This window comes from Castor canadensis, chromosome 3 (genome assembly GCF_047511655.1).
Source record: "Castor canadensis chromosome 3, mCasCan1.hap1v2, whole genome shotgun sequence".
Taxonomy (NCBI): Eukaryota; Metazoa; Chordata; class Mammalia; order Rodentia; family Castoridae; genus Castor; species Castor canadensis.
This window is the reverse complement of record NC_133388.1, coordinates 191,337,767-191,363,143: the sequence shown is the minus strand read 5'-3', so window position 1 is coordinate 191,363,143 and position 25,377 is coordinate 191,337,767. Positions and strand designations below refer to the sequence as shown.

Genomic DNA, 25,377 nt, shown 5'->3' with positions numbered 1-25,377 from the left:
TTAGTCTTTGTTTGTCATATTTCAGTGTCCTTGGCTGTGCCTCTGGGCTGTTTTGATTTCCTAGGAGGGCTTGTGGTAGGTAGTCTCACAAGCAGAAGGATGTGCGTTCAGGTTGGTTTTGAGGGAGTGGGGGACTATGCACTGAAGGTCAAGTGCTGCTGTGAGGAAGAAGCAACGAAGGCAGAGGATGGAGGATGTGCATCAGGATTCAGTCTGGCTCAGTAGGCTCTGGAATGAGGTTGTGCTCCCTGCCTCACAGCCCTCAGGCAGGTTTCTGAGGTCTGGGACACTTTGGTAGAGGAGCACCTCAGTGTATTCTTATAAGACAATAGAAGCATGAAAAGAGATCATGTCGGGGGCCAATGCAGGAGGCTGGTAGGAGATCAGGAAGAGGGTGTGTGGTCCCAGCACACTGACCCCACTTCCCTTAGTCATGTGGGCCTGTGCTGTGCTGGGGTATGACCTTGTGCTGTGTCCATCAGAGGTACAGAAGCTTGGGTGACGTGCTGGCACAGCCTACATTGTACTGTGTCCACAGGGAGAGGGAGGGTGGGCATGCCAGAGTGATTAGGGCCCGTTGAGCAGCTTCTCTTCCTGCGCTGAGTCCCTTAGGGGGTTAGAAGGAGTGAGTACTACAATATATGTGAAGTGCCTATCCCAGCATCTGTCACACAGCAGGCCCTTACTACCATTTCCACAGACTGTTGAGACATCTCTTTGCAACAAGAACACAGTATAATCTCAGCCTTAGAGCTGTGCTCGCAGGTGTCTTCAGTGTCACCATGTGTTGACTGCTTTCTTTGTTTAATAATTCCGTGGAAAAGTCATTTAGTGTCCACCACACTGGCTGTGTTCTCCTAGTAACCAGACTGCTCTGTGGTAGGTGTGAAGTCACCTGGTGCATGACAAGGGTGGAGAGTTGAGTGCAAACCACAAATCAGGACAACTGAATTTCCACCACTGTGGTCCTGGGTAGCTTGTTTCCTCTCAGCTTGGGCTCCCTCTTGTCCTATAAAATAAGGGCTGGGCCCTTGAGGACTTTTGGAACCAAAGAGGTTTCTTTATTCTCTCTGGGCCAGAATGCTGTCTTCTCTACAGTCACATTAGCTGGATGGGCTCCCATCAGCAGTTTGAAACAAGAATAGGCATCAGCTGGTCCTGGAGTGTGTTGCTGCTCTAGGCAGTTCCCTGTGTCCTCTCTTCCAGGTTCTGTTCATGGGGAGTTCTCGAACTTTCCACAGCACCCATCAGATGCCAACTGAGAGTGCCCTGCTCTGGGCCAGTGCCTCAAGGCTGTCTTTGCCTCCAAGAGGCTGCCAGTTTAGCAAGAGATCACAGAGATGGACTGTGACATAAAGCCTATTCACGACACTCATGTAGCCCTGAGACAGGAACTAGTCTTCACTGAGGAGGGCTTATGGAGCAAGGGGCCTTCTGGGACTTTCTTGAATGTTGGGAAGAACACAGCTTAACTTGCTAGGAAGGGATTTTACCTGAAAAGTGGGAGGGAACTGGAGGAGGAAGAGAAGACAGGATGGAATGGGAGTAGGGAAATTTTGAGATGGTAAGGTGATTGAAGGCACACTGCAAGTCTCCATGGATGCTGTGGAGTGAGTAGACCTTGAAGTTAAGCCAAACAGATAGGGTCCCCACAGGACACTACTTTCTAGCTTCAGTAGAGCCACCAAGTGCCCAGGTCCTGATCAGGTTCAATTCTAAATTCCAGAAGAACACTTGAAACAGGTAGTACCACAGACACAGGGCCTGATTTAGTGAATAATTTGTACAGTCCCATGGGTTAAGGTTTTCTATTAAGCTATCTATGCTGCTAATAATTTAGCCGAAAGACATGTTAGATACAGCATTTGGGGGAAATGGAGTATCCATCTCAGGGGGTAATGACACCGTGAAAGCCGTATTATTTCTGCTGCAGAGAACAATTTTAAGCCTGTGCTAATAGATTAAGCTACTAGAGTGATCATTTTGAACAAAGAGAATAGTAAGAGCTATATAGAAGCCTCAGTCTGCTGGGAATGGCTAAAGAGCAATAATTTAATCCTGTCAATGTGTAACATTTGATACCTTTAATCACTGTCACACTGCACAATGCTGAGGAAGATATCTGAACTCAGAGTCACCAGACCAAGGTCCAGTTTTTACTGCTTTCCAACTACTTGACCTTAGATGAGTTAATAGACTCCCCAGGAACTTCAGTCTCCCCATTTGTAAAATGGGAACAGAAATGCCCAAGCCATAAGACATTGTGTGTCGGCTTCCCTGGGAGCAGGGGCGGAAGTTCATGGCTTGCACAACTGGCATAAAAGTGATGTGATGATGTGACACTTGGAGTACACGAGGGGTGCATTCTGCAGAAAGGCTCCTGAACCTCTTATAAAGCAGCCACCATCCCTGGTGAGTTCTCTGTACACGGTGCTCACAACCTAGCTTTACCCAGAGTGGGCATCTGTGTGTGCAGCTTCTGCAGATCTGCCAGAGCCATGCACGAAGCTCCTGAGTGTGTGAAGCAGGCCAACAGTAGAACATTAGGACTCAGGCTTGGTGTCAAATATATCTGGGATGATCAGTGGAAATGAGAGGGCATCAGCACACAGTCCATTCCTCCTGCTCTGACCGAGACGTGAGCTCATGTCAGGACTTCTGTGAAATGATTGTTTCCCATCTCCATCACTTTTACTGATGACTTAAGCCCAACCAATCATGTTTGGAAACTTTATCGTACCATGAGAATTAGTAGTGGATAAATAAATGTAGTGGTGATTTTGTTGAACAAACACTGGAAGTGGAAATTGAAGAAACAAAACAAAACAAATGGAGAAGTGGCTCTTTGTAAATAGACTTACTACTTAGAGAGGGTGACATGGCGAGTGTCTAGAGGGCCAGAGAGAGCACACATCCTCCGGAGTTCTCACGGGGGCAAACTTTGATTCACCACCTGCCACACATGGGATGAGGCAGTGCCCTTCTTTGAAACCTTTACTGCCTCCATTTGTACAATTAAGGCTTAGCTCCGTGCTGGTGGCCAGGGCTCTGCAGGATCTCATCGCAAGCTTCATTTCGGGCCTCATCTGCACATCTCCCCACACTCACTTTTTGCTGTGAGTCTGCCTAGCCCCTCTTACATATCATGCCACAGGCTTCCCTGAGCACCTCCCATGCACACTCAGGTGTGTGTTCTGAAGCCCAGGTGAGGGCTGGAGTCTCTGACTCAGCCAGTAGTGGGAGCCAAGAGCTGAGAGGGGAAGTTGAAGATGGAGTTCCAGGGACTCTCCAGGTTTTCTAGTAGACTGAAAGGGAGAGGGGAACAGAGCTTGGTAGCCCATTGTAGAAGCAAAGGAGAGTAGTGTCGGGGAGCAAGGTGGAACCCAGTCTGCAGTGGCTTGAAGAGACTGGAAAGATGAAGATGGAATTCTGCCCAGGGATGGCTAGGAGGTGAACGGCAGCCTTGGTTAGCCTTTTGGTACCTGCCTGCCCTTCATGCACTGTGTTCTGTCTGCCTGCAATGCTGTTTGACACCGTGGTCTCTCTGTAGCCAATAGCACTCTGTGATTGGCTCCCAACCTCTGATGTGACAAAAATGATAGACACATCACTTACGTGCAGTTCAAGTGTGGTGACCTCTTCTTGGTTTTTACCTTATTTCCTTTCCCACATCTTAGCCAGTGTAAAGGTTCTGTCGGAGTATTTCCTCATTTAGGTGTCAGCTTCTATGACAGTTGCTGTCCGAATAATGATACCATGTCCCAGAGTGTCTTAAAGCTGGCGTATCATTTGATGTCATCACGTTTTCTCACCTTTTCACCATGTGGCATCGTCATGCTTACGTGGAGCATGATGGGGTTGTTTGCACACAGGAGGTCCTGATGACCTGGGTGTAGATCACCCTTCTCCTCATCCTTCCTTTGTGTGGTTTACTGACAGCTAAAAAAGGAGTCAATTTGTTGCATATTCCCTCCTCTTTCCCAAACTCCTGTCAGGTATTCTCTTTCAAAGTGAAATAAGTCAGTATTTACCTCTAAAATCCTGGTTCATGGTACATTTTCCCAGTTAAATGAAATTGAAACAAACAGTAAAAGAACTGGAAAAAAACACTCTAAAAAACCCAAACCAGTCTAAATGTGTTCATAGTTTTCTCTTGCAATTCCTCTCCAGCTTCTAGTGGAATTTCCTCCAGGATCTAACTTGAGAACCCTACACACAGGTCCCTTTTCCCCGTTTTTCTCTGAATGAAGCATGATCCGATCTCCCTGTTGACCCAGCCCTTCCCACCCACAGCAGCTGGAATAATCACAAGGCTTGAGTGAGACTCTTCCAGTCAGAGTGGGTGGCTAGGTCATGTCACAGATGGGTGAGGCAGACAGTACAAGCTGCCTGGTGAAATCAGTCATGAGTCAGGAGAGAAGTCAGAGCGTCGTGAATGGGAGATGTGAGCAAACCCACCACAGCCTGAATCTCTCTCCCTCTGCTTGCCTGGAACCCCCCCACACCTACTTGGGGGACCCCCCATCCTCCTCTTCAGTACAGCCATGCTATGCTTTGTGCCTGCCCCATCAACTCAGTGCTCTTTGGGGGACTGTAGTTTTTTACTGTGTTGCCACATGAGTACCCATCATGGTGCCTGGCACCTGGTACATCATTATTCAACAAATAGTGGGGACCTACTGTGTGCCAGTCATTGAGCTTGGTTCTGGGGAAACAGCTGTGCCAAGACAGACTTGGTCCCTGCCTTAGTGGAACTTAGAATCTAGTGGTAGCAAAAAAAGTAACAAAGGGTTTGTTCAATGAAAGAGAGACAAATTGATGTGCCAAAGTGCCTTCCAGAAAAGAATTTAAGAAAGTAGTGTCATCAGAATGAATGAATGAAGGAGTCAAAAGGCAGCCACTATTCAGCATGCACCTTGCAAACAGAATCTCCTTTAACTCCCCCCCCCAGCACTTTTCTGCAGACAATTTTGGTGCTGGGGACAGGAGGGAAACTGAGGGCTGTGGAAAATGTCTTACCTAGACCTCACAGCAAGCAGAAGTGGAGAGCTGAGGTTCCCACCTGCTACCAAGGAGGATCAAGCACTTCCCCCTTGCTACTCCACACCCTGGAAAGGGTGTTCGCCCTAGCAGCCATCAAAGGTTTGAAGACTCTCCCTCCAGCTAACTACTCCCACATCCTTCCTCCTGGGCCTGTTTTCTAACCTTCACTCACTTTTGCAGTCTAGAATCTCAGCTCTTCCTAAGTTCCTCCCATGTCTTTCATGTGTTTTATTCTCAGATCAAAGATAGTTGTTATTGAAAATAGCCTAGAACTGACTGTCAGGGACATGGGGCTGTAGCTGGAATTTGGCCTCATCTGGACTCTGCCAGAATGGAGCTAACAAGAAAGGCCTGGCTATAGAATTTAGTAGACCTCTCTACCTAGGATTCTCCCTGGGCCTGTCCTGCCGAGTGCCATGGCAGCATGTGTCCCTTGGCAGGCTTCCTCCTGAATGGTTAGGGTCTCTGTGTTTGTGGCTGTCTTGTGAGGGTCTGCCCCTTCCTAGGGTGACAGCAACCTACATGCAGAGTGGAGCCTCCAAAATTGGGGGAAATACAGAGTAGCTATGGGACACCTAATCCCTGTATCACCATCAGGTAGACCAGGTGTGCATTCCCCGACACCACTCCCCTGCCTAACACTGCTGTAGTAAGCCCCAGATTGCCTTCTGACTCTCATTGTCTCATGAGTCCCACACCTTCTGGAAGCCCCAGGAGGCAGTTGGGCATTAGAAAAGGAGCTTGGACTTTGGGTTTGAACTTGGGTTCCTTCATTTATCACAGTGAAGTGTTGCTGACCATGTCGTTTTGCCTCCTTGGGGCGTCACTCCCCTCATCTATGTGTGAGAGCAAGCACAGCGTTGTAGAGAGGATTGCGTGCACTGTGGACAAGCTCCTGGAACATGGTAGCTATTCCATCATCCAGAGTGCTGATTTTGTTGTTATTGCTGAACCTGTGTGACCTTTCTCTTGCTCTTCCAGGTCACCGATGAAGAGCCCAATGCCAACCACACGGTCATGATCCAAGAGACCCTGCAACAGGCCTCCGTGGAGCTGGCAGAGCAGCACCACCTGGTGGTGTCCTCTGATGATGTGGAGGGCATCGAGACTGTCACTGTGTACACACAGGGCGGAGAAGCCTCGGAGTTCATTGTCTATGTGCAGGAGGCTGTGCAGCCTGTAGAGGAGCAAGTTGGGGAGCAGCCAGTCCAAGAGCTCTAAAGGACCCAGCCTTGCACAGCTCAGGCCAGGCTGATAGGCATGGCAGACACCAAGACAGGGTGGCCGGGCCACCCAGTCCACCTGGCCCACAGAGTGGTGCCAGGCTGCCCTCCCTGTCTGGTGGTCCAGACAGGACTCTCCTCAGCCTTCTTTGGGTGGTCAGGGCAATTGCATCACCAGCAATACAGGACCCCAGGCCCCAGCAGGGACATACCCCCTTACTGGCATCATCAGCTTCCAGAAGAACCTTCTGGAACATCCAGTCCCCTGCTGCCCGCATCACCCCTTGCTTCAGGGTCCAAGCAGAGACTCCTGTCCCCAGCAGCATCTTCCCCAATCCTATTCCAAGTCATGGACCCCGCCAAGGTGTCATCTTATCTGGGCCCTCTGTGCAGTCTGCAAAAGGGAGACAGCCATCACATAGCAAGTGACCTTGTGGCACTGACTGCTGGGCAGGATGGGTGGGATTATCCTGGCTTTATCCCAGGGCCCCACCCTCCTCAAGTTCAAGGGCACTGGGACAAGTGAGTGATCACCACTTCCCCATCCCAGGACCCCAGTTGCCATCTTGGAATTCTCTTGCTTTGAATAAAATTGCACTTTTGCTCTTTACCTCCTGTTCTGAGGAGGTGAAGTGGATGGAATAAAAGCGTTCCTTGCCTCAGTTCTTTGTCCTCATTAAAGGATGACTCACTTTTCTCCTACCCAAGTGGAAATGTGGGTTTGCCCTGCTGGAAACCCTGCCAGAGACCAAGGCCCTATATTGTGACCAGTGACACTTTACCCCTAAAGCACTCTGACTTTGGGGCATCTTTCTGGGATGGATGTTCTTCCCTTCCATTCCGTGGCCTGACTCACTGCTAGCCTTCTCCACTGTGTTTTGGATAAGCCATAACCTGACCTCCAGAAGCCTTGGGGATCACACAGTGTTGTGTGGCAAGCCTGGGTGGTCACTATAAATTTCCTGTGTTAGGATGGGGGCATCCAGGTGAGTCCTGTTCAACCCAGGCTGACATCAGCTGTGCCTGGCCCATGAAGGTCAGGGCTGTGTCTTCTCTGTGACCTTTCTCCCAGGGGTCATGTGCATGGGCACAAGAATGCACAGACAGTAGCAGCTGCCCTGTTGGGGCAGGCCAGCTTCGTGCCTGCCCTTGGCCTACTGTTATCTCTTTGCCTCACCCTGAAAGTTCCAAAGCACTTCTGGAGGAGCTTCAGAGCTAATAGTCTAGCAGAAAGGAAAGTGATGTCTTGCTCTAAGTGATTGTTCTACTGTCAGTGGAAGGAAGGGCCCTGGTCTGAATGAGTTAGAGAACGCCTACTGGTTTATGAAAGCCTCATGGGCTTTATGCTTGCAGGGGATAGGGTGGGAGGGAGTAGGAAGGAAATTCCAGAGAGTAACAGAGTAGTTGTCCCTCACGGTGAGGCAGGAAGTGCTGGACAGTGAGCAGAAACTTGCTCAGGGTCACACAAGAAGTGGCAGAACAGGCATTGAACCCAAGCAAGATCTGTCCTTGTAACCAGTGTGCCCCCCTCCCTCCAATCCTTCTCTCCCTTTTACAGCTGAGAAAATAGTAGGTGGCTAAGTAACCTGCCTAAGGTGACACTTCAAGCTAGAATGTGACGCATCTTGAAGTGAATGCATGTAATTTTTGTACTCCTTGGGCAATGCCTCCAGAAAGGCAGATCAGGGACAGAATGGAGGGCCTCAAGGTCAAGTTGGGGAATGGGCAGGGGTAAGAGGCAAGGTCTGCTACATGCAGCTAAAGTGAGAGCAAGTGTAAGCAAGAGCCAGTAGAAAGAGAGGAGACCCAGGGCCAGCCTGAGGCTAGGGACAGAGCCAGGGTAACCAAGCCTTACACTTGGGACCAGGAGGAGGCCCAGGACGGCATTCAGTTCGCCTGGCCCCGAAGGCCCTGGCTCTTTGCCCAGGTGCCCCTGCAGCTTATTTGACAGCCCTCACACCAACCTCATCTTGATGACCTCCTAATATAGCTGGAGCTGGCTCCTAGGCTTGCATTTATGAACAGAGGAGAAAGGCCATGTTTTGAGTAAAGAGCAGATGCCCAGGCCAGACAAGAATGGCCTACTCTTCCTCTTAGCAGGTGTGTGACTTTGGGCAAGCCCTCTCACTCTTTCTCATCACTACATAAGTGTGATGAAATAATTGCCACGAGGTGCGAATAGCTCCCTATGTGTTGGTGGCTCTGCAAGGTGCTTTCTGTTCATCTGTGGTCAGGTCTCAGGATGACCCTGGAAGGGGAATGGATGTGCTCACGCAATGTGCAGATGGACAGGTTTATGAAATAACCCCAGGGCTGGGGAGACATGCTGAGATAACCCTTGATGTGCTTGGCCAAGTGACAGGATGGAGAGAGGCTCTGGCCTGTCCTGGTGGTGAGGAAATGGTGACTCATTTTTTAACCTATATCTATAGGACTAATTTAGCAAGTTAATTTTTCTTATTATAAGTATTTAAAATTCATTAGCTGTTGTCACTGATGATTTCCCCCTTGTTCTTCAGTTCTGTATTTCAAGGATGGAGATGAAAGACCATTTGATTCTAAATCCATCTTCCCACTCCACTCCTTTAAAAATTTCCCAGCGAACTGTCCATCCTTCCCCTGGAAGCACCCCAGGTTTGCGTCAATCTCTTCTCAGCGGTAATAGTTTTAAGCCATAGCAGGAAGTCTTTGGGAATCAATTAAGCAGACTAATACTTTGCTAGAGAAGAGAAAAAAACATGTGCTGAGGGGGGACATAATTTACCATGCACCGCAAAATTTTCTAAGTAAATTATTTTCAAGTCAACTCGGCCCTTTTCTTAGCCATGACAGGGACACATTTGGGTTTGATTTAAGAAATTCTAATCTATCACTGTCACCGTTCCTGCCATAATTTAAGGCTTCGGTGGTTTGTGGTAGATAAGAGTTGTTACACTTCCTGCAGGCTAAGAAGGCAGTGATGGCTTGGTATATTAACTATCACAAAGCAGACAAAAAGGAAAAGAAAGGTCTGTGTAGACAGAAGGCTGAGCCAGGCTACAGTCCCCTGGGGGAGCCAGGGTGGGAGAGGGGTACTTGCTGCCTCCCCTGCTCTCAGTCTTGTTTTTTTTTCCATTCTATACCCCTCTCCTGTGTACATATGAGACCTGAGAGATGCCCCAGAGTGCAGCTCTGCCACTCCGTCGATTTGCGAGAAGGCAGTGGGAACTAGGGAGGGGCCACCCGTGGCAGAACTGACCAGACTACATGCAGACTACCCAGGTACCTACCAGCAATGCAATTGGAAAGACAGGTTCTGCAGGGAATATAGGGGTGCTCACCTGGCTGTGTTTTGTTGGCCACAACTTGTTGAGTCATTGTATCCACCCAGTCCAAAGATTGTAACCTGCCAGTGGTGCTCTGCAAAGAACTGTGACACTGTGCCATGCCTGAGGTCTGGAGTGGGCTTGCCACTCATGAGCTGGGCACACCACACATTCTTTCCAAGCTTCAGGGTATCCATCTCTAAAATGGAAGTCACAGTAGCTCCTCATCAAAATGTTGCAAGGCTTCAATAAGATAATGTGTTTCAGTTTCCTGACATGGCACAAGCATCCAAAGAGGGACAATCCTTATGATTCCTGTCATCGCTTCTATTCTACAACAGCCACATTGAGAGCACAAGTGGCAGAGTAGCCTGAGGATGGCTGTCTTAGTCCATTTGGACTGGTATAAGAGGTTGCCATAGAGTGGTGGCTTATAAACAACGTGTATTTTGCACGGTTCTGGAGATGAAGGTGCTGGCAGATCTGGTGCTATAGTTTGGATCTTGAAAGTCCTAAAGAGCCCACATGTTAAAGACTTGATCCCCAGAATGGTGTTATTGGGAGGTGATGGAACCTTCAAGAGGTGGGGCCTAGTGGGAGATCTTGAGGTCATTGGAAGTGAATCCTTTAAGAGGATTGTAGGACTCCAGCCCCCAACTTGCTCTCTTTATTTACTTATTTATTTAGCTTCCTGGCCATGAGGTGAGTTTTCCTCTGCCACATGCTTTTCTTTACCCATGATGTATTGCCTCATCATAGGCCCAAAGTCATGGAGCCAGTTGATCATGGACTGGAACCTCCAAAATTGTTAGTCAAAATCTTTATAAGTTGGTGATCTCCGGTACTTCATTATGGCGACATAAAGATGACTGACACATTCAGTGTCTGGTGAGAACCCTTTCCTCAAAGACTGCCTTCAAGTTGCATCCTCACATGGAGGAAGTGGGAGACAAGCTTCTTCAAACCTCTTCTATAGGACACTGACTCCATCCATGAACAGCTCCATCCAGGTATAGCTGTCATAACATATTACCTTCCTCCTAATGTCATCACTTAGGGATCAGGATTTCAACATGGGAATTTGGCGGGCAACTACACAAACACTTAGACCATAGCAGTGAGTTAGTACCAAAGGAGCCCCAGAGAGCAGGGGTGCCTGGAGACTCCCCCAATTCCAGGCATCAGGAGGGACAGCGTAAGGGTGATATGAATATACGGTAGAGACAACAAATCAGGACAGGGTATCAGGGCTGTCTGTACAGACCCTGACAGAGTGAGAGATTGGGACTGGGATGTCTCTGAGGTCCCACCCAGCTCTCATGCACCCTGGCTTGACGTTAGCTCTGGCCTGTGCGTGTTGAAAGAAGGCACCTGCTTGGGGTGGAGCCTGGGTGACATTGAGTCTGGGGGTGGAGTGAGGCCCTGCTTCACAGCTCACAATTCCACAGCCTTAGGGAAGTTATTTTGCCTTGTAGAGCTTTGGTTACCTCATGCATAAGTGGGGGTGCCCTTGCCATTCTGTAGGGTTCATACAGGATCAAGTATGGCAGTATTCTAAACCTTGCTGCATGGCACACTTGATAATACTCTTACAGTGTGTACTTGATATTTGACAGCTGCTGTTACTCATTCTGCTCTAAGATAGTATTGGGGGTCTTCCAGCCCTGGGAAGATTCCTGATGGCATTGGCAGATGTTTCTCTAAAAAGAACCAGACAGGTCTTTTAGGTTTTGTGTGCCATACATCTATTCAACTCTGCAATTGTAACATGACTGCAGCCATAGATAGCTTGTAAATGAATAAACCTGGTTATGTTTCAATAAAATTTTATTTACAGAAATGGTGATGGGCCAGATTGGACTCACAGAACAAGGTTTGTTGATCCTGGTCCTAGATGCTTGGTTTTGCAGGGCTACATTCATATAACCTGCAAAGACATCTTTTTTATTTTGATTTTCAGCAATCAAGCACCCTTATAATCCAATTCAATTATCACAAATATCCCCTTTTCAAGAGACAGAAACTGGGATCATGGACTGGCGATTACAGCCTTTTCTGCTGTGATGGAGCAGAGGTAGAAGGGGCTGCAGTTGGTGGTGATAGGATTCAGCCCCCTGACCCTTTGTGGACCTGAGGGTTCCCCTTTCACTGGGCCTTGGCTTCTTTATTTAGGAATGGGGAAGTGGGATGAGGAGGTGTCCGGATGGTTCCTTTCAGTCCTAAAATTCTTCATCAGAGTCTTGGAGAAAGAGTTTTCGTGGCTTCTAATTCTTTTAATGGTGCTCTGAGGAAAATGAGACATTATTGTAAGGGGGGAAGATCCTTTAATTAAATTGCTGAGGAATTAGAAGGATTGAGTGATTGAAACAGGGTGAAGCAGAGGCGCTCTGTGGAATAATTAAGATGCTGCTCTGCCCCCCGCTTCCCACAACCACAGATACCAGGGGCTGAGCCCCCAGGAAATGCTTTCATGGGGGCCTCTTCCTCCACACAGCATCTGCTCCCTCCCACGGGAAGCCACCCTCCCTTCCTGTCATGCCAACAGCTAATGGATGTTCCCAGGATAGGCCAATTTTAATTAAGTTGACAATCTTTCTTAAGCTTGCAAAAGCAATTAGTGCTTTTCACCCCAGCCAGGGGTGGGGTCTCTGTTTGGTTCAGCTGCCCCCCCTGGAGAATCTGGGGAGATATACTCCTAAAATTCAAGCTTATTGCTGGTTGTGAGCTCATTGAGCTGCCATGCACACCCCCAAGAAGGTCAACTCAACCCCCGGCTCCCATCAGATTGGGATGTGAATTGTGACCCAGGAGTTCAGATTCAGGTAAAGCCAGGAGTGTGCTCCCTATGCCCTGGTATCCTCTCCACCCTCCAAGGCCTTTCTCCTGGAAGCCTTCCCTGACTGATCTTCAGATGGCTGTCTCATCCCTGTCTGAGTAGCAGATTCACCATGGAGGACCTTGACCTTGTTTTCTCCAAACTGTGGTGTGACTGCTTCCTGAAGGTAAGGCCCACAGCCAAGCTTCTTGGTGGAATATTGCCCTTACTGTGTTTCCAACTGAGTTTGGCATATGCAGCCTGTGTCTGGGATTTACTGAGACTCCTTCTGCCTTGAGAACTGGGCATGCAGAGGGAACATGACTCCATCCAAGCCCTCTCCTGCCCTGGCATAGCAGGGCAGAGAGATGGCTGGGAAATAACAAAACCAAGTGCTAAGTAAGGGTGTCTAAGTGCTTTGGAGACACTGAGAAAGGAGCTCCAACCTGCCCTGGAGGGTAGAGTAAGGCTTTCTTGCAAAGCCTAGTCCTAAAGCTATCCAGGATTGAGTCAGATGAAGGGCATGACATATACAGATGTGTGAGGCCAGTGAGAACATGGCATAGGGGAACAGCCAGAAGGAAGAAACCAACCAAAGGCAAGAAAGAAATCAACCAGGAAGAGCACATAGAGGAAGAAGAAAAAGTGGGTCAGGGATTATTCATGAAAATCGGGGACCATGGGGTCAGTGTCCAGAGGTCAAGAATTAGCTGAAATAGCCCCAAATGCAGAAATCCGGAGTCTCTGCCCCTTCCCTCCCTTCACCCCTGGAGGGGCGCTGTTTTCTCGCTCCCTCCCTTGTTAGAGTGAGCTTTCTCTCTCTTACTCCTGTTTATTACCGAACCTAACTGGGCTTAACTGGGGGCAACTGGAGATTCAGAAAAGGCACAGGATAGACAGACAGAAAGTGGGGTCAGGTGTGTTGGTTGCTTGGGTAGAGATGCCCAACCCTAATTGCTTCTTTTCTCTACCTTTATTCTTTAAGGCCTTACTCCTTGCAGTTCTTTAAAAGCTTGCTTAAAACCTCTTTCCTTAGACTCACACTGTCCCATGCTTTCTCTTACCTTATCTTTAGCTTAATCATCCTTAAAGTCTTTTGCCCCCAGGCTTGCACTGTCTCATCTCTCTTTAGCTTTCTTAAAGGCAAGGTACTCAGACTTGCAACAGCCGTGCTTGAAAACTACATATGCATAACTCTTAAAGTCTCAGTCCTCTATCTTGCACTGTCCCATGTTCTCTTTGGCTCTTCTTTAACTTCTGAAGCCTATGTTAAAGTTCTTTCTTTGGCTTAGCTTTCTAAGGCCTATGTTAAAGTTCTTGGTGCAGACTTTCTATCAACCCCTCTTTAGCCATTCTTTTCCCTTCAGCAATTTCCCTTTAACAATTCTTTTCCCTTCAGTAATTCTTTTCCCTTCCAAAAGCTTCCCACACCAAAAAACCCCAAAGCAAAAAGCCCAAAACCCAAAAAACCCTCCAAAGCCCAAAGTAAAAGCCAAAGGCAAAAAGCAAAAAGCCCCCAGCCCTCCTTCAGCAGGCCTTTTATAAACAGTGGCAAACAGTGGAAGCTCTCGGGAAGGGGTGTGACATTGTCACAGGAGAAACCTGCGTTCCTGCTTCTCTGAACACAAGCTTAGGAGGTGCAGCTTTTCTGCTTTTTTCTGTTTCATGGCCAGGGCTGTGCCTATCTTGGCCTACACGTAAAAAGCAATTAAACCGCATCTCACCTTGCTTATGTCCAGTTCTCATAGGCAGCTTTTCATAATCCGCTCTTTGCATGCCCCTAAATACTAACCTACACAGCCACCATCCTCAGCCCATGACTCAAGGTAGACTCTTGTGAGCCACAGATCAGGACTGCTCTACCTGGCACAAAAGCTGTTACTGCCTCTGGTGAGAAAACATGCTTGCTTCAGGCCAGAATACAAATGACTTCACTGGTAACACTGTAAGTTCCCATTGATAGAATTTCTGTGGGTTTGTTTCATATTAAGGCTTTCTTGATTAGGGAACCAGAGAAGCATTGCATAGATTTATAAGTTTGTATTTTGTCACCAGCCCCTGTGTCTTCATCAACTGTGGTCTACATAGCAATGCCACAGTGTATATCAGAGATTTCCATTAACCCTGACTTCCAGCTTGGAAGTGCCTGGGTCTCCTTGAGATTCTGGTAAATGGGCCCACTTCTCCCTGACCTTCACTCGTTCCTCTGCCAAGAGTAATCTTACCCCTCTCCTTCACTCCATCTCAGATCCCCACCATCTCGGCTGGTTGAGTTCATCTCAACTTATCCTCATTTCCAGTGAGTTCCAGAGCAGAACCCATTACCATGAATTGCTTGTCATTGTTTGAATTCACTACCAGTCCATGAAAACCTCACTGTAAACAATGCAGGCCTTGAAGATAAAGTTAGCATTCTGCTGGACCACCTTCCAGAACAGTCCAGCCTCCTCCCAAGAAACATCTGCTGGGTGTGGTTTGATGTGTATCACTCACCCATTCATTTCATGAGTATTCAAGGAAGACCTACTCATCTGTGCCAGCATTGTTCTGTGTCTTGGGGATATGACAGTGCATAAGACTCGAAGAACTCGCAGATTAAAATTGCCAACAAGAAAACAATGAAATGAAATGCACTGGATGATGAACACTCTGGAAAAGCAACTTGGGAAGGGCAGAGAGACTCTGGGATGAAGAGCTGTCCATGGTGGCTTCCCCAGGAGGTGTTCTGGAATGAATGCATGGACAGGTAATCTAGGTAGGCAAAACAGGATCTGAGCAGGGACTGACATGGCCTGTTCATTGAGCAGCAGAGGCAATTGGCTGCACATATGGAGGAAAGGAAGGAATGGAAAGCATTGGGATTTGGTGGAGAATCACTGACAAGAAGACCAGAGAGAGCCATGCAAGCCCTCTCTTTGCTGCATTTTCTGAGCTAGGCAGTTGATGGAGAGTTGGGAATGATGAATGGTATGAGCTGACATGAGATTTTTTTAAAGGATTACTTGGCAGCTATGTGGAAAATAGACTTCTTTTTTAATGCACTGTATGCCTGTAAGTTTTGTACATACTTAAATAAATATAAATTCATATATAATCTTTGTGTTGCTTTCAAACATAAACATTGCCACTCTGTGTCTCTCTGCTGCCCACTTTTCCACATCATATATCTTGGAGACCTTGTTGATTATATCCACTCTGCACTAGAATCCTAAGCCCAGTGATGATTTCCAAGTGCTGAAGCAGAGAATGCAGGTGACTGTAAGCATGCAGCACAGATCCTCTCTACCTAGAGAAATGGTGACATGAAACCCAAACCAGCAGCAGATAGTTTCTTGGTGTTGATTTGAAGACTATCACAATGCATGAGAAGCACCTCTGGAAGGCTTCCAGTCAAAGTCCACATTTCTCCCTTGTGGAAACTGAAGCCAGGGAGCTTGTTTCTTACCCTGGCCCCAAGGAGTGACAAAGCCTGATGGGGAAACAAGTCTCTCTTGCTCCTTAACTAGACTCTGCCGGTCTCTGTGTGCATCAGTGTGCACAGGACCCTCTGCCATCAGTGGGCATGGCTCCCTTGCATCCCTTTCATGGTTTTTCCCATTCTTGGCAAGTTTTCTCACACACATGTGCAGATCAATACTCTGGAGAATTCTCAAAGGAGTTGTGTTCATTCCTGTGGTTTCCATAACAAACCACCACAGATGTAGTGGGTGACGTAACACAAGTTTATTATCTTGAAGTCTCTAGGCCCAAAGTGAGGCTAGGTCCCACTGGGCTATAAGCACAAGGTGTCTAGGGCTGTATGGCCATCTGGAGACCTGGGGAGAACCAGCCTCCTGCTCATTCGGGTTCTTGGCAAACTTCAGTTCCTTGTCAGGACCCGATTTTCTGGTAGGCTATAAACTCAGGCCATTCCCAGTGGCTGCCCACATTAGTCTGTCTAAACTTCATAAGCTTGTTCATCGGAAGGAAACTGAGACCTGGAGATGTTTGACAGTGTGCCCATATGGTTGTCTGACACAGCTTAGGGCAGTTGGACCAGGTCTCACGCTCTTCCCCACCACTTCCCATGTGCCAGAGCCAGGCCCCTAGATCTCCCCATTGGTAGGGGATGGAATAGTTAAATGGAGACCACCACACACCACACACAGGAGAGAGAGAAGTCTGTTGTTCTCCCACATTAGGTGGAGACTAGCAGGTGAAGTTGCTGAGCACGGGGGCTGGAGGCCAGGTGGATGAGCAAAGAAGTGGGAAGAACTCTATGAGCAATGTTGCAACCAGTAATTGATTACAAGATGCTTTGGAGACCCAGTCTATGGACAAGACAGTTGCTGAGGCAGTCTCTTCTTGGCTAGCCCAACACAGCCTAGCCTTTCCAGTCTGCCATTGTCTCTCTAGAGGTCTTTGGGGTAGCCATTTCTAATATGCTTGGGTCACCAGAGGACATGTGGCTTTGATCTGACCTCTGTACTCTCTGTACCTCTAGATCACCAATGCCTGGCCCACACGTATGTGAAACAGCACATGGGTCAACCATACTGATGCACTCAGAGAATGAGACTTCTGCCACTGTGGAAACTGTCTGTACCTCCTCCCACATACGGCACACACTCTCCACAACATCCTCTCCTTCCCACACCCCACACCTATACACACAACTAACTACACACACCCACCCCCCAACACTCACTCCTCCCCCACACCAAATATACAATACACGTCCTACACCTATACACAACACCCAAACACACTCCATGACCTTCCTCTACACCACACGTCACAAACACCACATACCATACCACATATTGCACATAACCCACAACAGTCACCACAACACTGCACACACCCCACACTACACATTCCCACTGCACACACACTCCACAAAACACCACAAACACCCACAGCAACCTACACATGCTATATACTGCCCCCCCAAAACACTACTCCTGCTCCACACCACAAACGCTACACACAAACCATACAGCACACATACAAAAAAATACACATCTCATACAAAACACCAACCACACCATGCACATAGAGTGCACACTACACACAAAGTACACTCCACCTGCATACACACCCACACCTACACCACGCCTACAGGAGGGAGGGAGAAGCCCACTGTTCTCCCATGTCTACTGGCTTATTAACTGGCTTTCTTGCCGCAGCCCTGTTTATCATCCCTAGTGTTTGGGCACCGAAGGAAGATAGATTCCACGAAGCTTTGAAATGTTCCAAACATGGAAGCTGCAGGTTCATACGCTTTGGAGATTAGAACAGGTTTTAATTCTCCTTCCAACTCTGGCTTTGGATTATGTTTTGATTATTCATCTGAGAATGTTCTGTTCCCTGTGACTTCTGAGAGCAGCACAGGCTCGCTGGGAGAGCTGCCGCTCATCCACTCTCACTGTGTGCCAGCTTGGGATCAGCGTTCCACCTGAACTCACATCTCCATGACAGCCATATGGGAAGGTATTTTATAACCACCATTTTACACAAGAGAAAAGATAGTCACCTAGAGACCAAAGAATGGTCCCAGGTGATCCAGGGTGAATCCAGGCTGTCCAGTTCCTGAGCCCAGGTTGGCAAACCCCAGACAATAATGCCTTGTGCAAGTTGTAGGTAATTTGGAAAATATAGGAAAGAACAAAGAAGGAAACACAAACTTTTAGGGAATTTACTGGTTTATATTTTCAATGTATGAAGTATAATTGCATTTTTACTTTATAATGTGGACTTACTTATCAACATGGCTTTTCCTTGAATTGCTCCTTCTCAGACTTGGTTTCAGACTTGAAACCAAGGGAGGAAGAAAGAGCAGAGTCAAAGAGGTTGCAGCATTTCTACACAGGACCAAGAGGGATAAAAACCCCAGTTTTGTAGGGAAAAGGAAGTAGTTTGCAGCAGTTGGCCCTATCCTGGTATGAGTCATGGCTTCATTCCTGCCAGTTCCTGAGGTACTGGCTCTGCTGGGCTGTTCACCAGCTCATGAGAGTGGTCTGACATGTCCATGTGCCCTGTCTGTAAAACGGGCCTGTAGAGCTCGGCCTCCCAGATTCATAGCGAAGTTGGCTGAGGGTGTCACATGCCAGCCTGGCTAAGTGGTCACTCACAGTGAGGCTCAGCATCAAGGCCTAGGGTCCCTCACTTCTCCAGAGGGAGTGAGCTGTGGGCCTTTTCTTCCCAGGTGTAGGAAGAGCATGTGATTCTGTCCAGAGGTGGCTTCCTCTACCTACCCCCCTGCGTCTCCTCCGCAAACCCATCCCCACCTGCAGAAGCATCAGGCGGCTGCCCTCTGCACCTTCACCAGTGCCAACAAGGCAAACTCATCATCCTCATCCCGGTATTCACTTAGCCAGCTGGCTTCCCTGTTTCTGCCTTTGTCACTTGCAGTCATTCTCAACACAACAGCTGGGGGCCTTGTGAAAGCCCAACCAGGTTAGGTGACTTCTCTACTCAACACTGCCCAGTGGTTCCCCCTCTTCCTCAAGGCACAAAGTCCCAAGGTGTCCAAACTTTCCTGCCCCACCTGGAATCCCTCTGAGCTCTTGTCATGCACCCTTCTCCCCCAGCTCCCTTTCATCCTTGGAACACCCCAGGGATGCTCCAACTTCAGAGTGCTGTACCAGCTCAGCCGTCCCTGGGAGCATTCCTTACCTTGACAGCTCCAGGAATCCCCTCTTCCATCTGCAGGATGTCCCTGGTCACCCTGCACCAAAATAGCAGCTCCCTTTCCCCATGCTTCACAACCTTCCTGCTGCTTTGTTTCCCCTTACTTGCTGTTGCCTAATATGTACACCTGTGCCCACTTCTGCCTCTCTGTGGCATAAGTGACTCTCTACTGGAGCACGGTCATCAAGAGTGGCAGCATAGTGCCTGACCTATTGTTCTGTGAGTATCTACTTCGTGAACAAAAATGGAGAGGGAAGTAAATGGAGAAAGAAAAGTGGGGCTTAAAAATAATTGTATGAATCCTGGTTTGGTGTGTGATGTGAAACACACTCCCTGGTTTCTCAGGATATCTTCAATAACACACCCATTTCCCACCACTGCCTAGTGGCCTTTCCTCTATTTGTTGTGAGTTGCTCTAAGTTTCTATGTCCCACTGCAGAGTGAGTACTAGGTGAGAAAAAATGCCCCTGGGGCTGAGCCATTTCACCTGCTGGAAGGAGGATCCCAGGGTGCAGATGTCTGCCATTTGCCCTGTGACAACTACATGATCACCATCATGCTAGAGTGGCAGTGCCAATTTGATAATAGAGAAGCAGGGACAAGGGATGTCCTCTTTTCAGCCAAAGAATAGGAAAGTCTACCCACAGATTTGCCAGGACACACTACACCAAGAATCAGGATTGGGGAATAGGGAGAAAATTACACACATTCGTGGTCTTTGTTCCTTCTGCACCCTGCCAGTTGCTTCAAGCAGCCCCAGAACATCACCAAAAGCTAGCCCCAGAAGATGGCAAGGCTCACACCTGATAGGCTACTGCGGGTGGTGCGGGAGCCAATCAGAATTGAAGCCTGTATCCCGGGGGACTGCTCCAGCTGGCCCTCCTGCCCAAGGGCAGGGGGAGCTGAGGAGGACAATAAGAGGGAGGATAAATTGCCACATTGTAGCCCCTTTGATTTGGGGTGAGTGGCAGGAAAGGCCTGATGCCGGATGTCAGCATTTATCACGGGCATGTCAGGCGCTGCATGACGCAGCAAGCAGGCGCTTCTAGTCCCAGGCAGAGAGAGGGACAGAGGGCTGGGCGTTCCCCCGGAGGGGTTGAGGCAGGGACCAGTTGCTCGAGGCTGGGGGAGGGTACTGAACACAGCTCGGACTCTCGTCATTTAGCTACAGCATGAATTATTAATGAATGGCTATAAAACGCACACAGAGCCCAACATCATTTTGCCATCCTTCAGCTTGTACTTGTCTCTGAACTGTGATGATAAAAGTGCCGTTTGATAAGGGATAGGAATGGCACCGAAATGACTGCCATAGCCCCTTAATAACCTCCAAAGATGACAGGAACAAGTTCTGTTTTAGGTTCTTAGCTGTACTTAGCTGTGATGGAGGAGAGGGCACTCCTGGGTTTCTTTTCCTGATGTCCCTCTTTCTCCTAGCCTTTTTCTATGCCTGAAGGGCAGGTTTTGCCCTTGCATTGTTGGTGAAAGAGAAGAGTTTTTGCCAGCACTCCCTCCCCTCAAAAAAGATGAAAGATACAGGCTATTCTGCAGGCAAATGTTCCAGAAAATTCTCAAGCATTTAGGGATGTTCCTATGAATGGGAAATCAGAAGCTGAAAGTTTCCCCTTCAAGGGCTTGGTCACTTAAGCATCTGTCTTCCTTGGTCTTCAATATGCCGATACCCTACTGATAGGTGGACACTCCAATAACCAGTCCCCTGGTTTCCACCACACCACCATCCCCTTTATTAATAATCCCTTTATTAATGCCAATGGAGTATGCCATCTTGATCCTGTTTCCATCCTGATACTGGTGACCACATCTGCCCCACCCCCATACTTACAAATGGGGGTCCTACCAGTCCTCAAGGATGTCTTTCCCATGGTCCCAGCACTTCAAGCACCTTTCCTTGTTCTATCCAGTGTTTACCCAACTTGCCCAGGATTTACTATGTTTGATAAAGCAATTTTGATCCCGCCCCCTTGGGAAAAAGTAGCCCCGCTTGGTGTGACCTTTTGAAGATGTCCTGGGTTTACAATGGCTCCAGAAATGTCTGTTGGTGAGGGTATGTCTGAACAGGATCTCTCCACAGGCTTAGGGCTGTAAAAGACCCAGAAACCTATTGCACAAAAAAGGGCACAGGTTTTCTCACACAAGATAGAAATCTGGGGACAGAGTGATCCAGGGTCTGTTAATTTGGTTCCTTCACTTCTTGTTCTTGACATTCCAGATTTTCTTTTGATCAATTAGCTAGTAATGACCTTGATAGGATGCTGTGATACGACATCACACACCTCCAGCAAGAACAGAATAGGTGCTAATTGCCGCCTGGCATATTTTTTCTCGACAAGGAAAATCTTTCTAGAAAACCTTGGTTAACTTCTCCTCCTCTTTCATTGGCTCTGCCTAAATCCAGTCCCTGTGAAGGCGATGCATTGGCCATGTAGACTTGTGCCCATCATCACTCACTCTGGAGCTGGGCACCTTCCTCAGACACATGAACGGTGGAGACAGCCGATTACATCTGCCATGCTGGAGCAGTCTTAGAAGGTAGGTAGGGTGTCCTGGGTGGGAAGAAGACTGGGCAGGCATGGTGAGGCAGGCTAGTAATAGAGTAAGTGCCCAAAACAGGTCATAGGGAACAGGTAGCCTCCTTGCAGATAGTTTCATGAGGAAAAGGTGATCTATTGCCACCCAGAATAGTGCCACAATGCCCCTTTGGAAACAGCATTTTTATCAGGACCCAAAGTGGGGCAGGTGCATAAGGGCCCCTAATTGTAGCTTATTGAGTTTACATGTGCAGTCAATCAATAAAAGACACTCCTAAGTACCTCCCCCTGTTCATCCCTTGCAAGATATACCCATCCAAACCAAGGCACTGGTGCTCTAGAGCCATAAGTGCTGCTCTTAACCCACCCTGCTCAGAGCCTATTACACACACACACACACACACACACATCACCCATTTCTTGGGGTGTATACTTTCCTGCTTTCACTCACTCTCATACAAACCTTTTTGCATCACCTAGTTCTTTGTTTGGGACACTAAGGACATGAGATCTTCTCCATGAGGATCTTCTAGACTACCCGGGGCAGTTTGATGGCCTTGTGGGGTGTGGTGTGGGGCAGCGATCATCTGAAATGCTCTATTCCCAGTCCATCCTCATCTCTGAAGATCAGCAAGTCCTACTGGAGGATACTAAAATGAAGGCAGCTCACCCCAAACCAACTCACTTGGAACCAGTCAGTCTAAAGCCATGTTGCCAATCAGGGTGATAACAAACCCACATAGATACAAAACAAAATCACCTTCTAAATAATGATATATTATAGAAAATTGATGGGAAGCCCCTTTTTAAAATTATACAAAATGACAAAAATAAGAGAGCCAAATACAAGGAAAAAGATCCCAAAGTGATGGAGTTTAGTAGTGGTCTTTGGTACATGAACTGTGAGGACTTTTCTCTGGAGCTTTCCTGGCTCCGTGGGAACATAAATTCAATGCATGGAGAAAACGTATCCTTTAGCCCAGGCTCTAGGACACTCAATCCAGAGGTAGCAGGAATCACAGGAGTATAAGGACAGTAACCATAGTTTGCGGGGTGGTCTGCTGGGTCTCCTCATAGGTGACTGCCACTGGTTAGGACAGCTGTTGCCTAAGAAGCATGGCTGCTGGTTCTCTCTAGGCACTTAGGATTGACCGCCTCCTCCAAAATGCAGTTCAAATCCCTTCTGGTTCTCAACACCTCCCCATGCCTCCCTTACCTCCTCTAGGATAAACACCACGTTCCCTAGCTTCCCTCCTTTCCTCCACTCTTGGCCCCTCCAATCCAACCTCTAGCAGGACTGGGGCCATCTTTAAAACATGAATGTCACTTCCATGCTTACAACAATTTGATAGCTTCCTAAGAGACTTAGGACCGGATGCAAACGTCTCCACTGGCTTGGAGAAATCATTCCCTGCTCTGTTCTCTCACCTAACTTCTTTCCTCTTTCTTAATTTCCACTCACCATGACCTCAATTCTGTTTCTGGAACATTCCAAGCCCTTCCCTACTTCTGTAGTTATGATTTCTTGGAAGGCCTTCCCTCTTCTGCCTCCTTCTTGCAAGAATATCTCATTCTCACCTTCAGACCCCCTCTTCTCAGATGTCACCCTATGAGAGGGCTTTCCACACCACCCTTTTCGTATGGCCTTTCCCCTAGCCCAAACAATATCTTTCACATCAATCACATTATTTTCTTCCTAGTATGGATCACACCTGATGCTATCCCATTATGTATGCTGTGTCCTCTGATACACAGAGAACTTCACCAGCTCACCTGTGCATCATCCACAGTTCTGTGCCTGGGACCAGCATCACAGATCTTCAGTCCATATTTGAGGAGTGAGTGTGAGTGAATCCTTTAGAACCAAGTAAGGCACACAGGACTGAGAGCACACTCCTTCCTCAGATGAGAGTAGATGAAGGGCAGGGGATGATGCCAGGGCTGGGTACCTTGAGACCATCCTTGGCTGTCTCCACTTGCTGCCTAGGGGTGATCTCAAGGAAGAGTTCCCTAAAACCTCTCCCACAGAAGGTCCTCAGCATATTAGCACTCTTCATTTAAAGAAAAAAAAAAGAAAAGAAAAGTATTTATGTTCAAAGCCACTTATCTCTATAGTACCTGCTGATAAATCTTCTAATTTACAGGGAGCTGACACCCTCCAAGAGCCAAAATCAATGTGTGTCACTGTAAATCCAAGCTGGGCCTTAGCATTGACTCATACCAGCTGAATAATGGCCTTTGCTTTTCCCCTGGGCCTGGCTGATGGACAGATGGGACGGGTCCTGGTGGGAAGGCTCATAGAAGGTCTCTTCTGGCCTCAGGCCCTGGATCCCCTCCTCAGTTCCTCTCACCTCTCAACCACCATATTTGCTCTAGGGAACAAGGACAAAGCCTCTAGTAGTATCAGCTTGTGAGTACTGAACTCATCATTCAAGGCCCAGCTTAGATGAGACCTGCTCCTAACAGCCTTTTTGGGAAGTAACCTCTCCTTTGAGTTGCCCTGCAGTGTGTCTAGAAAAAGCCACCATGACAAAGAGCCACAAATGGTAATGCACATGCATCTGTCATCTCACAAAGGCAAGAATGCTGTGAACAGGGCTTTCTGTCCCACTAGCATGGGGTGGAAATAAATGCTTGGAGCATTTATTCATTGAGCACCTGCTGTGTGTCACTCACTGGGCCCCAGTTCTGGAGTACTCATGGTCCAGTCATGAGCACTAACAAGAAACTGTAATCACAAGTGCTCTTGGGTAGAGAGTGTTTAGAACACAGAAAGCACACCTGAATCAGACTAACAAGTCAGGGTGTGCTTCCCCAAGGAGGCTGTGGTTGTGCTAAGATTCAAGGTGAACAGGAGTTGGCCAAGTAAACAAATTGGGAGAAAGAACAACCCCAGGCTGTGTGGTGTGGTCTTTGGTTGGAAGGTGCAGAGTCATTCTGGCCATTCTAAGAAAAGGTGAAGGAAGGGAGGGGTGGATGAGGCCTGGGGTGGAATGGGAAACCAGGTGACCCATTCTGTGTGTCTTTCTCCTATGGCCATGTGGTCTGGCTGTAGCCATGTGTCTCCTTCTTTCGCTTTTGACTACAAGTGCCTGACTGGGCTGATCTCTGCTCAGCAACTCTCACCTGGAAGTCAAGACTTCTGCCTTTTTTATTTTCTGCTTCCTCATAACCTTGGTATGTGCTGTGCTCTCCAATCATGAACTTTCAGCTGGGAATTGTCAGATATGAATGTTTTATCTTTGTTCACAGAGCAAATCAATAGCCACAAATTCCTGTTAATAACCTTGGGATCTAGCTTTTGTCCCAGAAGAGCAGATAACCCTGAGCTAAACACTAGCATCAAGTAGGGTCTTTTGGGTCCTGAAATTGCTCCTGGGACATGGATGATTGGTTTGTCCAAATAATCTAATACCTTAAGACAGGATCAGTAGTCAGGAAACTGAGAGACCAGTAGGACACTTGTAGTACCTCGCTTAGTATATACCTCAGGCCAGGTTCCTGGAAGCAGAGTCTAAGGCAGGGTTCAGGAACCTCTGATTTATGAAGGTGTGGAAGTGATGAAGGAAGGGGTTATTAAGGTTAGTTTTATGTGTTTTGCATAGGCTCTGGTAGCCACTTATTCAATGTGCTGACCTAAGTGTTTAGACACATTGAGACCACTCAATAGTTGGGGGTTGATGCTCCTGGGATAAAAGGAATCAGCTGGGTCTAGCAGTTCCTCCTTCCTGCCACACCCCAGAGGGCTCTGGAAGGTGAAAATTACCTCT

General features: G+C 48.0%; 1 protein-coding gene across 3 annotated transcripts in view; it reads left to right on the top strand.

The window, feature by feature from the left end:
• Positions 1-6,928, top strand: part of Zfat (zinc finger and AT-hook domain containing) — a 204,933-nt gene extending 198,005 nt beyond the window's left edge. For all 3 annotated transcript variants that reach the window (XM_074069270.1, XM_074069271.1, XM_074069269.1), the window contains exon 16: positions 6,025-6,928. In XM_074069270.1, the coding sequence (XP_073925371.1) occupies positions 6,025-6,264 (240 nt within the window). In that variant the 3' untranslated portion in view covers positions 6,265-6,928. The remainder of the gene's footprint in view (positions 1-6,024) is intronic.
• The last annotated feature ends 18,449 nt before the right edge of the window (positions 6,929-25,377 follow it).